Source organism: Haemaphysalis longicornis, unplaced genomic scaffold, assembly GCF_048455015.1.
Source record: "Haemaphysalis longicornis isolate Haplotype H1 unplaced genomic scaffold, Haemaphysalis longicornis Haplotype H1 scaffold_57, whole genome shotgun sequence".
Taxonomy (NCBI): domain Eukaryota; kingdom Metazoa; phylum Arthropoda; class Arachnida; order Ixodida; family Ixodidae; genus Haemaphysalis; species Haemaphysalis longicornis.
Window position 1 is genome coordinate 20822 of NW_027526400.1, and position 13656 is coordinate 34477.

The 13656-nt window shown below is 48.9% G+C and overlaps 1 protein-coding gene and 2 non-coding genes across 3 annotated transcripts in view; all 3 read left to right on the forward strand.

Annotated features, from left to right (window-relative positions):
* Window positions 1–204: 204 nt before the first annotated feature.
* LOC144140953 (tetratricopeptide repeat protein 8-like) overlaps window positions 205–13656 on the forward strand; it is a 36819-nt gene continuing 23367 nt past the window's right edge. The window contains exon 1 of the mRNA XM_077672445.1: window positions 205–653. Within this exon, the coding sequence (XP_077528571.1) occupies window positions 205–653 (449 nt within the window). The remainder of the gene's footprint in view (window positions 654–13656) is intronic.
* Trnay-gua (transfer RNA tyrosine (anticodon GUA)) lies at window positions 6733–6827 on the forward strand. The gene is made up of 2 exons: window positions 6733–6769; window positions 6792–6827. It is a non-coding gene; the product is annotated as a tRNA-Tyr (tRNA).
* On the forward strand, window positions 12302–12395 carry Trnay-gua (transfer RNA tyrosine (anticodon GUA)). The gene is made up of 2 exons: window positions 12302–12338; window positions 12360–12395. It is a non-coding gene; the product is annotated as a tRNA-Tyr (tRNA).

The following is a 13656-nucleotide window of genomic DNA, read 5'->3' on the forward strand; positions in this document are numbered from 1 at the left end:
AGCTCAGCCCATGCGTCCGGCGTCGGTAGAAGCAAAGCCCAGTGCGGCAGAAGCGTGGCTCGGCGGCCAGCCGCGGTTCTCCGGAAGTTCGTTGCCATGGAGACGGTGCTCACGTGGCACCTGGGAGATGCGACCGCATTAAGGCCGGCTCCATCTCCGCCATGGTCAGCGAACTCCACACATCTGGCGAGTGGCGACGAGACGATGGCAGCCCAACTCGGAAGCAGGCTCACCCGGTGTCTTGGAGGTACGACGATTGGCAGCAGTGATGACTGGGTCGTCGAGGGCGCAGCCTCGGACCCTGCATCAGCTGCCGCCGACGTCGACGCGCCGTCGTCGACCTCGCGCTGTTTCCTACACCAAGGCGGCGCTGCCGCCAAGCGAGGCCTCCAGCGTTTCCTGCACCAGCTTGGCGCAGTCGCTGGACGCCTGAATTCCACGAAATTCTCGAGGAACCAGTCGGCCATCATGTCGTCGAGGCACGGGCAGAGGATCGGAACGCCTTGTTCCGACATCGTGACGACGTGCCCGCACTCGCGGCAGATGGGAGGCTCCACGGCCGGCTGCGGCCAAGCTTCGGCCTGGCTGGGCCCAGCCATGGCTGCCCCCTTGGCTGCCCAAGGGGGCGAAAGTCCGCCGAGGAGACACTGGATGTGGGTGTTGTGTCCAACACGCACACACACCGGTGCCCAAACGACGCGCTCCGAGGAATGCGCAGAGCTCAGGCTCCAAGGACTCGAAGGCACCACGAACACGACGGACTACCCACAATGGGCACTATGTTACGGTTGTTGGACCCTTATATATATAGCATAATGTTGGGGTGGAAGGACGATGTGTTTTTTGTAATGTGTGACAGGGGGTTGACACTAATGCGTAAGAAACACGTGCTGTGGACTAGGCAAAATTGCACGCTGCTCGAGGACACGTTACGTGAGAGGTTGGGCGGGAGATGTGGTGTGGGTGAGGGGCAACAACCGCTGGGCCACATGTCTGGCGCAGTGGGTACCACAGAATTAAAAACGATGATCATGATATGCTGGCATGATGGTTATGATGATGATTGGATTTTTATGGCGCTAGGGGGATGGAAAACGAATCAGGGGAACAGCATGGACCCGGTGGAGAGACCCCCTACAGAAGTTTGCGGACATAGAATGGACTTTGAAATGCTGCAGCAGGATCAATTGGGAGTTGCACTGCCGCCACAAAATTTGTGCAAGCAGAAATCCCTACCCAGTCAAACCCGGTTGAAGCAGTTCACGCATGCTGCGGTGACATTGATCTGCGCGGCAGTCACAGGGTTCGGGACGATCATGCACTGGGCGAGTTTCGAACATTGAAGTCGCCTGCCCGCAGATCCATTGGTCGGAGACTTTGGTAGTGTTTTGACGGTGGGGGGCCTTAAGACAGTCATTGATGGTGATGATGATGATACTGATGATGATTTTGTGGTGCTAGAAACCAGTTGTTTTTTTTCGGCGTTGAAAACGGAGAGGTTTTTTAAACAGAGTAGCTGCTTAGCAAATCATTATTTTTCGTGTCCACAGCTAAAAATACCAAGAAATTGCCCAGCGCACGCAAAAAAAAAAAAATCCGCTAAAATTCTAGACGCCTCTAGAATTACGGCCAGTTTCATTTACCTCTCGTAATTGCTTAGTTCACGCTGACCTTGTAAGCGTTAGTAAATACGCGGCCGTCTACGCGGAGCATGGTGACAGAAAAGGACTGTGTACTTCTTGTTTTAACTGCGAAGCTGTTAGAAAATCGTAATTTTCCGTGTCCGCAGTTAAAAATATCGAGAAGTTGCCGAGCGCGCGCACGCGACCGCGGCGACCACCCGACATTTAAGAAAACCGAGAAAATGCCAAGCGCCCGTGTGCGCGTGCCTCGTGACGACCGCTGGGTGAAGCGGTAAAAAACTTCGGAGCCTACGTACGCGTGCAACTGCGTTTTGATGGACCAAGTGGCGCGCATGTGCTAGTGAAAGCCGATCGTCCCTTCAAGGTCTGTCACCTGTTAGAGGACAGCAACAGAAATATTGCTACCGAAACTCTTGTTGTGCGGAAGCAAAATTTAAGGCATTTGTTTAAAGGACGCCTGCGATTTGCCAGCGCCTGTGCCGACTGATGAGTGCAAGCACGTCACGGCTCTGAGATGGTCTCGTATGTACTAGCTGCAGCACTGCAATCGTACCTACGTTGCCATCAATAAAATTTCTTGAGAACCATTATTTGGTTTTGTACTTAAACATACTTTTGAGGGCAGATGTGTCGCCATCCGTCGTCGCAGGCGACGACTGCAGCTTCGGCCTCTCGCGCGCCGTGTTGCTTTCGTTCGCAGCTACGGTTTCTTTCCACGGGGATCTGAAGGTCTCCAGGGCAAGGAGGGTTACACCACATAATTTGAGTGCGATTATTAATATGTCTGTTGACGGGGCGGCCGAGAATCTGGTTGAAACGGGAAACACGACGCACGCCCTTGATATTTAACCGCACAGCTGTCTAAACTTGAGCTTGGTCTATTGGCGTTCGCAAAAAAAAAAAATACAAAAAAATACCGAGCGCACGTGAGCTGGCGCCTTGTGAAGATCACCCGGCGTCGTCCAGGCTTGCGCGTGGGCTTGCCCCACGTGAGGAGCTCACAAAACATATAAAAAAATACCTAGCGCACGCTAGCATGCGCCTCGTGAGGACCGCGCTCGGTGTCGTCCGATTCGACCATGGAGAACACTCTGTCCAGCGTTCGTGGCGTGATCTCTCGCGTGCTCTTCTCCTCGCCAGGTCACGTGCATTCACGCCTGAAGAGGGGAGCACGGAACAGCTAACGCTACAGACACCGAGTTTGCGAAACCGGTTAATGCCAGTTCTAGAACGTCCTCACGCGGTGCACTTTTGGAGAGATGTGAAAGCCTGCCGGCAAAACGATCCGGGCCTGCCAGTCATGGAGAACTTTAAGCAGCGGCAAGTTCTAAAATCCATCTGAGGTGCAAGAGCCAGGTCTCTGACGAAGGGAGAGGGGCCGCTCAGCTCTTCTGGTTCTCCAGCCTTGCACCAGTAGTGGAAGCTGCGCCATTTTTTTTTTATGCGAGATGCGGACGCACTGAACATGCGCAGGAAAAAAAAGCTTAGGAGAGGCCCCCACCTATCCCCGCGCATTGGCAAAAGTGTGGAGGAAGTCACGTGTTTTCGGCGGCCATTGGAAGTCGCGTTAGCAACGGCGTCCTAGCAACGGCCCGCCCGCCGTCCGCCAGTCATGGAGGAAAGGCAGCGCCTGCCTTGCCGTCCGATTGCGAAGATTGCTGCTTCGCTTTGCTGCGGTCTTGGGGAACTCGAAAAGGATGCTGCGAGTTGCGTCAGCTGCGCCGATGTGAATATGTCATTTAATTTCTACTTGCAAGTGCACCTTGTATCACGTCAAGCTCTTGCTCCGGTCGCGATCACGACGCGTCTATTGAAGTGCAGATATCGTGAACGCGTCGTCCCATCGTACGCGCGGACACCCGTCAGGTAGATTTTCGGGAAGTGCTACACGATGTGCAGTACGTAGGCGACTTGCAACCGAACGATTCGCAACTCAATTTTTTGGTTATCGCCGCGGCATGTAGTTTGCTAGGCCGGCAATGCGCGGCAGTGGCTTCGCAATTGCTAAAAGGTAGATTCCCAGTTGATGTAATTCCATCGTCCTATTACCTTAGTAGGTGTCTGTCTGTTGACTGGAAGAGTGCTGGATCTGGAATCTGGATCTTTTTGTGGTCTCGCTCTGGATTTCGCTTTTCAACGCTTCAGACTGCGAGGTTAGTGTACGTATGAACGTTTTCAAGTGATATCACCTTGAATTTATTGAAACTGAGGCAAGTTGAAACTTGGCGAAAAAAAGTTTATTGACGCCACCCACCCTCTCCTTTTTTTTTTTTTTTTTGCTCAATAAAACGTTTTGCCTCCTTCTCCTCCTCCTCCTCCTCCTCCTCCTTCGCAAAAAATTCTATCGAAGGCACGCGAACAACGGCAAAAATATTCCACAATTTTTTAGCTTGAAATCTGCATGAAGTGCTGCTTACCTATATATATAGAACGGCCGTTTAATTGACTAGTAATCCCTGGGATTGCCAGTGAAACTGCAACGCAAACTTGGGCACTTTCCAGTCGGTAGCCGCACGGCGTTCGCCCACTGTTTGCACCGTTCTCCATCGCTTGGGAACCTATAAACGGCGGCGATTGCAAACAAACGATGAATGCACACCAATGTACAGCAATACTAGTCAGCGGAATGATGCATTCACCGGTGGAAAGTGACGCCCAATTCCTTGGGTACCGATCGCGACTTGCAGCCTGGCACCGAGCATTGCGGCATTGTTAGAGCGAGTCGCTTCGCAAAACTGCTGCGGCCACACTGAAGGCCGTGTAACGGTGTAACCGCGCTTTTAGGTTCACGGTCACGCGCTGCAAAACGGCCTTCTACCTGCCTATCAGCTGATTTCCGCCGGCTCGGCGCTGGCAGATGCAGACGACAAGAGAGGCGATACAGGACGGAGGAGGCGGAGAAGGTGTACCCAGAGAGAGGGAAAAAGAGTCCGCCATTCGACTTACAAAAATGGCTTTTCCGGCTGCACTGGGTGTGACGTCAGGGCCTCTCCTAAGCCTTTTTTCCCTCCATGGCAGGCACAGACTTTGCGATTTCCAGTGTTGCCAAGCGAAGAAATCTCCCGCTAAACTTTTCAGTGAATGCATTTCTGAACCTATCTCTTTTCTTTTATTTTATCATTATTACTTTCTGTTCTCGCTTCCCCAATTAGGTCATGAAAAAAACTTTGAAATCCCTTTAGGTTATTTTCCTCGAGCACCGTAATTAGACAAGAACCTTTCTCGTTTTCTCCAGCTATTAGAGAGTTATAGCAGATCGGAAAAACGGTTCCGGTACGGTACACGGTAGCCGCTACGGGACCGTACCGGGAAGGCTCGTTTTTAGAGTTATAGCAGACCGTAACTACCGGCCATGCTACCGTGACTGGGAGCGACTTGTGTTGTACGTCGCTTGGCAATTTTTCGTGAGTCTGTGGCGCTTCCTGTGCTGAAATATTAGTTTTCAGTTGTCAAAAGCGCTAAAAACAGTGTTAGAAAAAAAAAAAAAAAAACATCCAACGCCCTACGGAGATTCGAACTGCGACTGCGTGAACATGGAGCGGTATTTTAACTCTACGCCATTTCAATAGATGGCGCCAGTAGGTCAAGCTCAGTACATACGGCTGGCTGTTTCTAGTTTTTCGTTGTATTTGAGAGTCCCTCGCACTGATACCGCCTGTTCCTCACTCGCCGATTTGTAGACGGGCCCCATGTTGCTGTTAATACTAGTTAAGTAGCCGTATCGCCTTTATTTAACCTAAAAGAAGCTATCGGACATGCGTCGTTCGACGACACAAGCCACGGCAGTTGGGCCGGGACCGTGTTTCGCTTGCTGCTTGAGCTGTCAGAATCGCGTGGATTTCACTTGTTGCAACCTCATTTTTCTTAAACGATCTCATATTTACAATCCGTTCGACTAGGCGTGAGCCAATCGTACGTATCCTTAACTCTTCCAAAGCGGCCGCCCGCTTTCGAACGACGGACACGGTATGTCTCGGTACCGCGCGGCCAAGTCGCTCCGGTATACGGTAGGGTTCTGCGCATGCGCGGTGGCGTCCAGACGGTAGACGTCACCGTACCGGAACCGTTTTTCCGATCTGCTATAACTCTCTATTGATGTTTGGCTGATCTCCTGACTGCGTATGCTCGAATAACAGAGGAAAAGCAACGACAACGACAATATACAACGTTAAAGGGAAGACACGTTCGGCCACCGCACAGTAATTATTTCGCGATCGCATCATAAGGAGTGCTAATAGGTGTCCTGGGGATTCTCTCATCTTTTGGTTTGTTTATAAGGGCCGCATAAACTTCCAGTTCCGTCTTTAGGCCCGCAATCCTCGGAAAGCACAGTTTCGTATTGGAACCCCCTTCCTGGCCATGTCAGGAACGCCCTCGCCCCGCCTCTGCCTGATTAAACATCCTTCCAGCGCCGTGCTTGGGATGTAAGCTGTGGCGGCAGGCAGGCGTGAGGACAAATCAACTGGTTTGAGAAATGGAGCTAAGCAGCACGTATACACTCTCACCAAAGCCTACAAATTTCTTGTAGCGTGATTTCAATTCTCAGTATGAAAAGGGCAGCCTTCAAGCAGCAGAGATGGTCTTCAGGGTGTAAAATGATTTATACCCTGTCTATAACTGACCCCCTTACACCCTAGCAAAAAAAGCAAAGGAAAACGCCCTTACCGGTGTTTTGTCTTTTATAACACCCTTACACACTAGAAAAACCACTGGAATACTCCCTTTTAAAGGCCGTTTTATTGTTCATTACACCATCGCAAAGCGGTTCTTCTCTTTGTTTTCTGATAGGGTGTAAGGGTGTCACTTATAGACAAAAAGGGGATAACTACTTTTGCAGTGTATATAACATACATGTTAGAGTTATAACAAACACTACTCTGAAAATTGGTTTACACCAATCGGTTAACACCGAGAGAAAAAGTGGCAAAGATGTAGGAAAATAAGCGCACGCCAAGTGTATACTTGCCGCGCCCGCAGCGAGGAATTCGGCTGAGCGAGTTTCGCGGAACGTGCGCCGCCTCGCACTCATTGCTGGGTCACCTGCGAACGGCTGTTGTCCAGGAGAGCCGACTGCAAGTCAAATTCCGTTCCGTCGATAGCTCAGTTGGTAGAGCGGTGGACTGTAGAGGTTTTCCCTGTGGTGCAGACATCCATAGGTCGCTGGTTCGAATCCGGCTCGACGGACTTGTTTTTTTTCCTCCTTTTTGTTTTGGGTTGAGTTCGCATAAAGGAAAAAACCTTCAGAGATGGCAGAAGCGTACACGCTGGACGTGAGGCATGATGGCTCGCTAAGGACAGCGTTTTCTGTTACTGTCGGCTATGTTTACAGATAAGAGAGAAGTCTGCTGCGCGTCTCCGTCACTACCGAAAGTGTACACCACAGCTGGAAAACAGATAACCGTTGCTTTTACATCGGATCGCCCAGTAACCATGGGACTGCCAAGCCGTGTTACGGGCATATATCCATGGTGTTCTCGATTAGTTGAAAAATATAAAAAAGTGTACATGTATTCGGCTAATCCTCAACAACTGTCAATTAGTAAGCATTCTTAAGCAGCTTCGCCGCTTCACAAACCTTGCTATGTCGTGGAAAATCTTGTGTTCATTTTTTTTAGAAAATCGCGTCAGCGTGCTCGAGTTGAGAAATCTTTGTTATTTCGTGGCTTAATCAAGATTTTAAAGCGAAGCTTTCTGTGCATAACTGATGCCCGGGGTCGTCCGAGTTAGAACCCACTGCAGGGAAGCCAGCTTTAGACAATGGGTTTCACACAACGGTGACGATGGCCAGCGAGGGAACATTTTGTGCCTCGAACAAAAACGTCTCCCTTTGTCCGAATTGAACCTGGGTTCCTCGCGTTGTAAAACCGGCATCTATCCGATTTCGCCATTCAGACACGGTTGAAGCAGTTTGGATTTCGGACTTTCACTGTGACACCGATTACATCGGAGAAAGCTTCGCGTTTTAACCATCTTTCTCTTAAAAAATGGTGTTTGATTTTTACAGCTAGATTTGGCCATGAGTCGCTAGTTTCTGTGCAGAAACAAAGCAGTGTGCGGTTACTGCTCTTCAACAATTTTTTTTTGTTTTGTTTTGGGGCCATTCCACTCGAAACCTCCCAGACGCTGCGCTCGACAATCTCCTTTTGCGCTGTAAGAAATCCTGGTCGATCTCTTTAAAAATTATGCGTTCTCGTAACGGATTTCTGGAAGAATTTTTTTTTCTGTTTTGTCTCTTACAGCATTATGAATATCGCGGTGGTGACAAAAACCTACGTCGGTGAAAAAGAAATCCCAAAGATAAAATAATATACGGAGAACGGTAGACAACACTCCAGTTAACGAAAAGCTGCGCTTCCTTGCTACAACGCATTTACAGTTGTCAATCTTTTTGGCAATGTGCTTTGTGGTGAAGCATTGCGGTGTTTCTGGGACATATACAGACATTTTTTTCAGTTAGATTGTTTCCAAGCACAATGCAGCAGCATAATTTGTTGAAATTGTTGAAGACAGGTGCGGAAAAAACATGGGGGTCTGGAAGTGAGTGCTTTCACACCATTAAACACATTAACTTGGAAAAATTTACGAAATTGAGCAAGCTCAGGACTTGCTGCGCTGTGTGGTGGTCCATGTATAACCACAGGCTTGAGCTCATTTGAAAGGGTGTACAAAGAACATTAATTTCTGAAAGCTTAATTGGACTACTTCTTGGTTTAAGTGAGAAAGCTGTTTCTTTTATATGTATTTTTTTTTATATTGAAAGGCCACCGGTTTTTCAGTCGGCGGGCCGTAAGTCCGCTTCACTGCACCAAGGGTTTGTTCTTCCGCAGCAGCAGAGAGATGCGGCGGCCACACACGTCGAGATAACGAACGTTTCGTTGGGTTATAACGGTGCTGTCCGCGCGATAAAAATAATTCACCGCCGCAAACGAAATGGGTCAGTAAAAGCGGAAGCGAGAAAGACCTTGAAGGGTGACGCCACGTGTCAATTAGTGAGGTGGTAAATTTTCGAAGGCCTCAAGCAAACTAGAGGAGAACTGATGTCAAAAATGCTATGCAACATCAACGATGAAGACTGCATGCGTGTGCCAGCGAAGAAGATGCCCTTCTGGGCATTTCGGAGAGCGCAGTAGATGCGGTAAAAGTTGAGGACTTACATGTTGAACGCTGGATTGCAGCTGCAGTTATCGCCGCTGTCTAAAATGAATAGTTTTAGGTCCCGCCCAACTGCCGGAAAAAGTCTTTAGTCTCCATACAAGGGCTCAAGCTACATCACTTCATATGGAAGGAGCAAGCAAAGTATCTGAGAGATAAATTTAGGTTTATTATAAACCTTTATCTATAAAGAGAATTATAAGTTTATCGCACAAGGTGCTCCGCAATCGCATCACCGGGGAAATATGCAAGCCACGATACACCCCTCCTTCGTTGCATACCAGCGTTCAGAAAAGATTGGGTACGTTTGTGTGAAATCATTTGCCGTGATATCGCACTGCCTGGACTATACGATAGCTGCCGTGGCTACTTCTCAAGCTAAGGCGCTAAAAGTTCTGCGACAAGATTTTTTTGCTGTCTGAAGAATTTTCCATTCTTCTGGCTGTGCATCGTCACAGTACAAGAACAAGAAATATTTCCTAAATCTGTGTTACCATGAAAATTACCTGACTTTAACGGCTGAGTGGAACTTTTTTGCAAGGTCACACGGAAAGAGTGCTTGCGACGATGCTGGCGGCACCGCATTGAGAACCAGTTTTTAGGAACCTTTCTGGGGCAGATGCACACCATCAGATTTTTACATGGGCGGAAAATAACATCAAAAGTATATTCCTGCTCTGGGTGCCAAAAGAAATGGTCGAGTAATAAAAAAATTCCCCGCATTTCCCCGAGGGGAAGAATGTGAAAGTGCGAATGCACGAGTTGAATTTGCGCGGTTCGGTAATGTTCGCGGAAGAGAGATCACACACACACACACACACACACACAACTACAAAGAAAGAAAGATGCATTTATTCACAGACACCTATTTGTGTTGTCGTTGTACTTGATTGCTAGAGCGGATCTCAGCTTTGAAATTTCGTGTCAGTACTCTTTAAGCGGGTGCATTAGCCCTTCTCACGCCCGATTCCTGGCCAATCCCCCACGTGGGTATGTGCCATGTCAGCGGCCAGGCAGCGCGCGCCCATCTCCCCCCGTTGCCAAGGAAGACGAGGAGATTCCTGGCCAATCCCCCACGTGGGTATGTGCTATGTCAGCGGCCAGGCTGCGCGCGCCCATCTCCACGTGCGCGGACATCGCCGGTGGACGCAGGTTCAGGGTCGCTTAAGAAGTGCATTGCACTTAAAAAACAAAGACCAACTCTCAAGAATGTTTTTGTCGACAGTTCCTTGAAAGCTACGTGCACCTTTCACCATTTTGTACCATCATCGCTGACAACTGTCAATCCTTGGCGCACGTGTTACTCTGCCACTCAAACTTTCCAAGGGGCAAAGCACCTACGTCGGCGACTCCGGTTAAAACTGAAGCCTCCTAAACGCACGAAAGCCGGCCTGGAAACATATTGTCACGTGGCAGCAGAGGAACTGTTTGCAATAAAATGTATCAGCGGGTATATACAACCCGGTAGCTAAGGCAGCTCCAATGTCCGACGCACAGCACGCGTCCGCACAGCTCTGAGCGTCCTCGTCTTCTTTCCCAGGGCTATGTATGAGCTTGGCTTCCAATCAGTGCGTGGCGCGTATCCCTAGAGGAGAGGTTTGCCGCAACTAAACACCTCGCTAATCTTGGTTCCATCGTTACGGTCCTTTGACAAGGTACTACAGCCCGTGACAATATGATCACTACATCTGCTACCTGAATAAACGCAGGGTCACGAAAGTGATTTAAGAGCTGCAGATAATCACCGGCGGGTGACGCACCCAACGGAAACACAGTAGCAGGCCGCCGCACTCTTATAAGCCAGCTAGCCACGTGAGAACCCAAAACGCGTGCGGCCGCCGCGTCTCTCCACTTCCGCGGGGTAATTTTTCTGTGCAGTAAAGCGGACTTACAGCCCACTGACCGGGACTGTGGTGGCCGCTTAATGTATATTAAGTGCGAATGCACTTTATAAGCGACCCTGAATTCCGGTGACCGCCGTCCGTCCGCATAGCAACAGCTGCGGGTGCGCGCGCTCCTCGTCTTCCTTGGCAACGGGGGGAGATGGGCGCGCGCTGCCTGGCCGCTGACATGGCACATACCCACGTGGGGGATTGGCCAGGAATCTCCTCGTCTTCCTTGGCAACGGGGGGAGATGGGCGCGCGCTGCCTGGCCGCTGACATGGCACATACCCACGCGGGGGATTGGCCAGGAATCGGGCGTGAGAAGGGCTAGAGTACTGACACGAAATTTCAAAGCTGAGATCCGCTCTAGCAATCAAGTACAAGGACAACACAAATAGGTGTCTGTGCATGGCACATACCCACGTGGGGGATTGGCCAGGAATCGGGCGTGAGAAGGGCTAATGCACCCGCTTAAAGGAGTACTGACACGAAATTTCAAAGCTGAGATCCGCTCTAGCAATCAAGTACAACGACAACACAAATAGGTGTCTGTGAATAAATGCATCTTTCTTTCTTTGTAGTTGTGTGTGTGTGTGTGATCTCTCTTTCGCGAACATTACCGAACCGCGCAAATTCAACTCGTGCATTCGCACTTTCACATTCTTCCCCTCGGGGAAATGCGGGGAAATTTAAAAAAAAATATGTTTTGACTAATAGCAAAAAGTACTGGGATAAAACCTTCACAATATAATGTATTTCATACACCCTTTCAGATGAGCCCAAGCGCATGAAAATTAGCAATTTTGCAATTTAATCAAAGTTAATGTGATAGCGGAGTGAAAGTACTCGCTTTTAGATTACCATTTTTTTTCAGCACTTACCTTCAACAATTTCAGCATATTATTCGGCTGCATTGTCCTTGAAAACTATCTAACAGCTCTAAGAACTTTCTTGCCGCATTGCTTCATCACATAGCACCTTGCGATACACATTGGCAACTGTTATTGCGTTAGCAAGAAAGACCAGCTTTTTTCTGTTTACCGTGCTCCGTACACTATTTTAAGCATGACATTAAACATGACATCATTTGAAATCTTTCTTAATTATCGTATAATTTGCTTCGATGTAGTTTCGACTATTAAAGCAAGAGTTACAGCCTTTTTCTGTAACCATATAATCCCTCCGTAGGTGGCCATGTAATGGCAGCAGACGAGCATTCTGTATTGTTTACAATTTTACTGTGAACTAGTCGTGGAAACTGAATGTAACCCGGCGCAATGATGCAGTCGCCACAGCGGTCAGTTTCAGTATGATTTTTACCGAGATACGCGCAGTAGATTGAGAGCTGCTGCGTGTTTTACACTGCTAGCTCTTGAGCGAGCGTCGACGCGACGCAATTTTGGTCACAACCCAGCGCACGACAACTTCAATGTAACAAGAGACAGGCACTTCATAGTGCAGCCAGTTCACGTAACAGTGCACGTGACGGCACGCGGTGAGCTGGCTGAAAGAGTTTGGAGGCAGAGAGGGCGGTGCGCACCTTCTCGCGTGCTTTTATGGGTCACTTTCTACTACTCGAGGACTCGGCGTGCGGGCAATCCGGCTGCTCGCCTAGATTCGTCCCGTCGATAGCTCAGTTGGTAGAGCGGTGGACTGTAGCGGTTCCCCAACGATGCGGATATCCATAGGTCGCTGGTTCGAATCCGGCTCGACGGACACTTCTTTTGCGGGCTCGCTCTTTTTACATATTTTCTTATAGTTTAATTGACTTGACGCGTACTCTTGCGCGAAAATACTTGGCGGGGCGGGTGAGAGAGTATGTTTGAGGGCTTCGTAATATTATTTGAGGGGGGGGGGGGGGGGGGGGGGGTGGTTAACACGTCGTTGTTCAACTTAGCCCTCCGCCATGTTTCCCACGCACCTGAGCGCCGATTTCCTCCTCCTCTCTTGTTTCAAGCACGATAAGAAGTGTTTAAACCGTAAGAGGGACCAGCGAGCAAGAAAAAAACAACAATTAAAACAGGGCAACACACTTTTGTCAACTGCTGCATTAGGGGAAACGCGTTCTTACTTTATACTTTCGTAAACGTGATTTTGTGTTTGTGAGTATAGCGCCAAGAAAGAAAGAAATAATACCCACCACGAGGAAGTCGGCAAGGAGAGGCGCAACTCACAAATGTCTGTGATTTATTTAAGCACGGATGCCGGCAGACCTCTGGGTTTTCCTCTAATGGAACCCCCCTCTCTCTTTCCGAAGAACAGTGTGCATTTGTGAATATTTACAGGTTTTATACCAGCACACACTTGACTGAGAACGGATTACACATGTGATATGTTTGCGAGAATTCGTTCAGCACATGCTCGTTCAAATTCCACCCTGCGCCATATTTCTCGTACACGTAAACGCTGATCCCTCCACCTGTCTTGTCTTGAGCCCGATAAGACGTGTTTCAACTGCGAGACGAACCAGCAAGAAAAAAACCCATTAACAACAGGACAAACCGCCTGCAAATCAAATCAAATCATATTCATTCAACGTCGTTCTCCGAGATGTTGGGAGAACGGACAAAAAGTCTTCGTAGGATCGGTTCGACTGGGTCCATCCCCCTCAGTAAACTAACAATCCTATAAAGTCAAGCTGAGTTGATTATGCAGCGGCCCGGACTGAGGTACATCATAATACAGTGGTAATAATAGGGGAAAGAAAAACAACACGAAAGAAAAAAAACGAAAACAGCAACAACAAAGAGCATCCACCACTTATACAACAAATAATCGGTACAACCGTTCACCTTTTCTACAATATTGCATGTTTTTACAATTGATACAGTATAAATAGTCATTTAGGCAAACGGCAGACACATGAGTAGAAAACCACACATGCACACAAAAAGAAACAACACCAGAAGTTACAGATCTGGTAAATTTAGTAGGGATGGCAGCGTATGCGCGAGGATTTGAACTTTATAATTTGTGG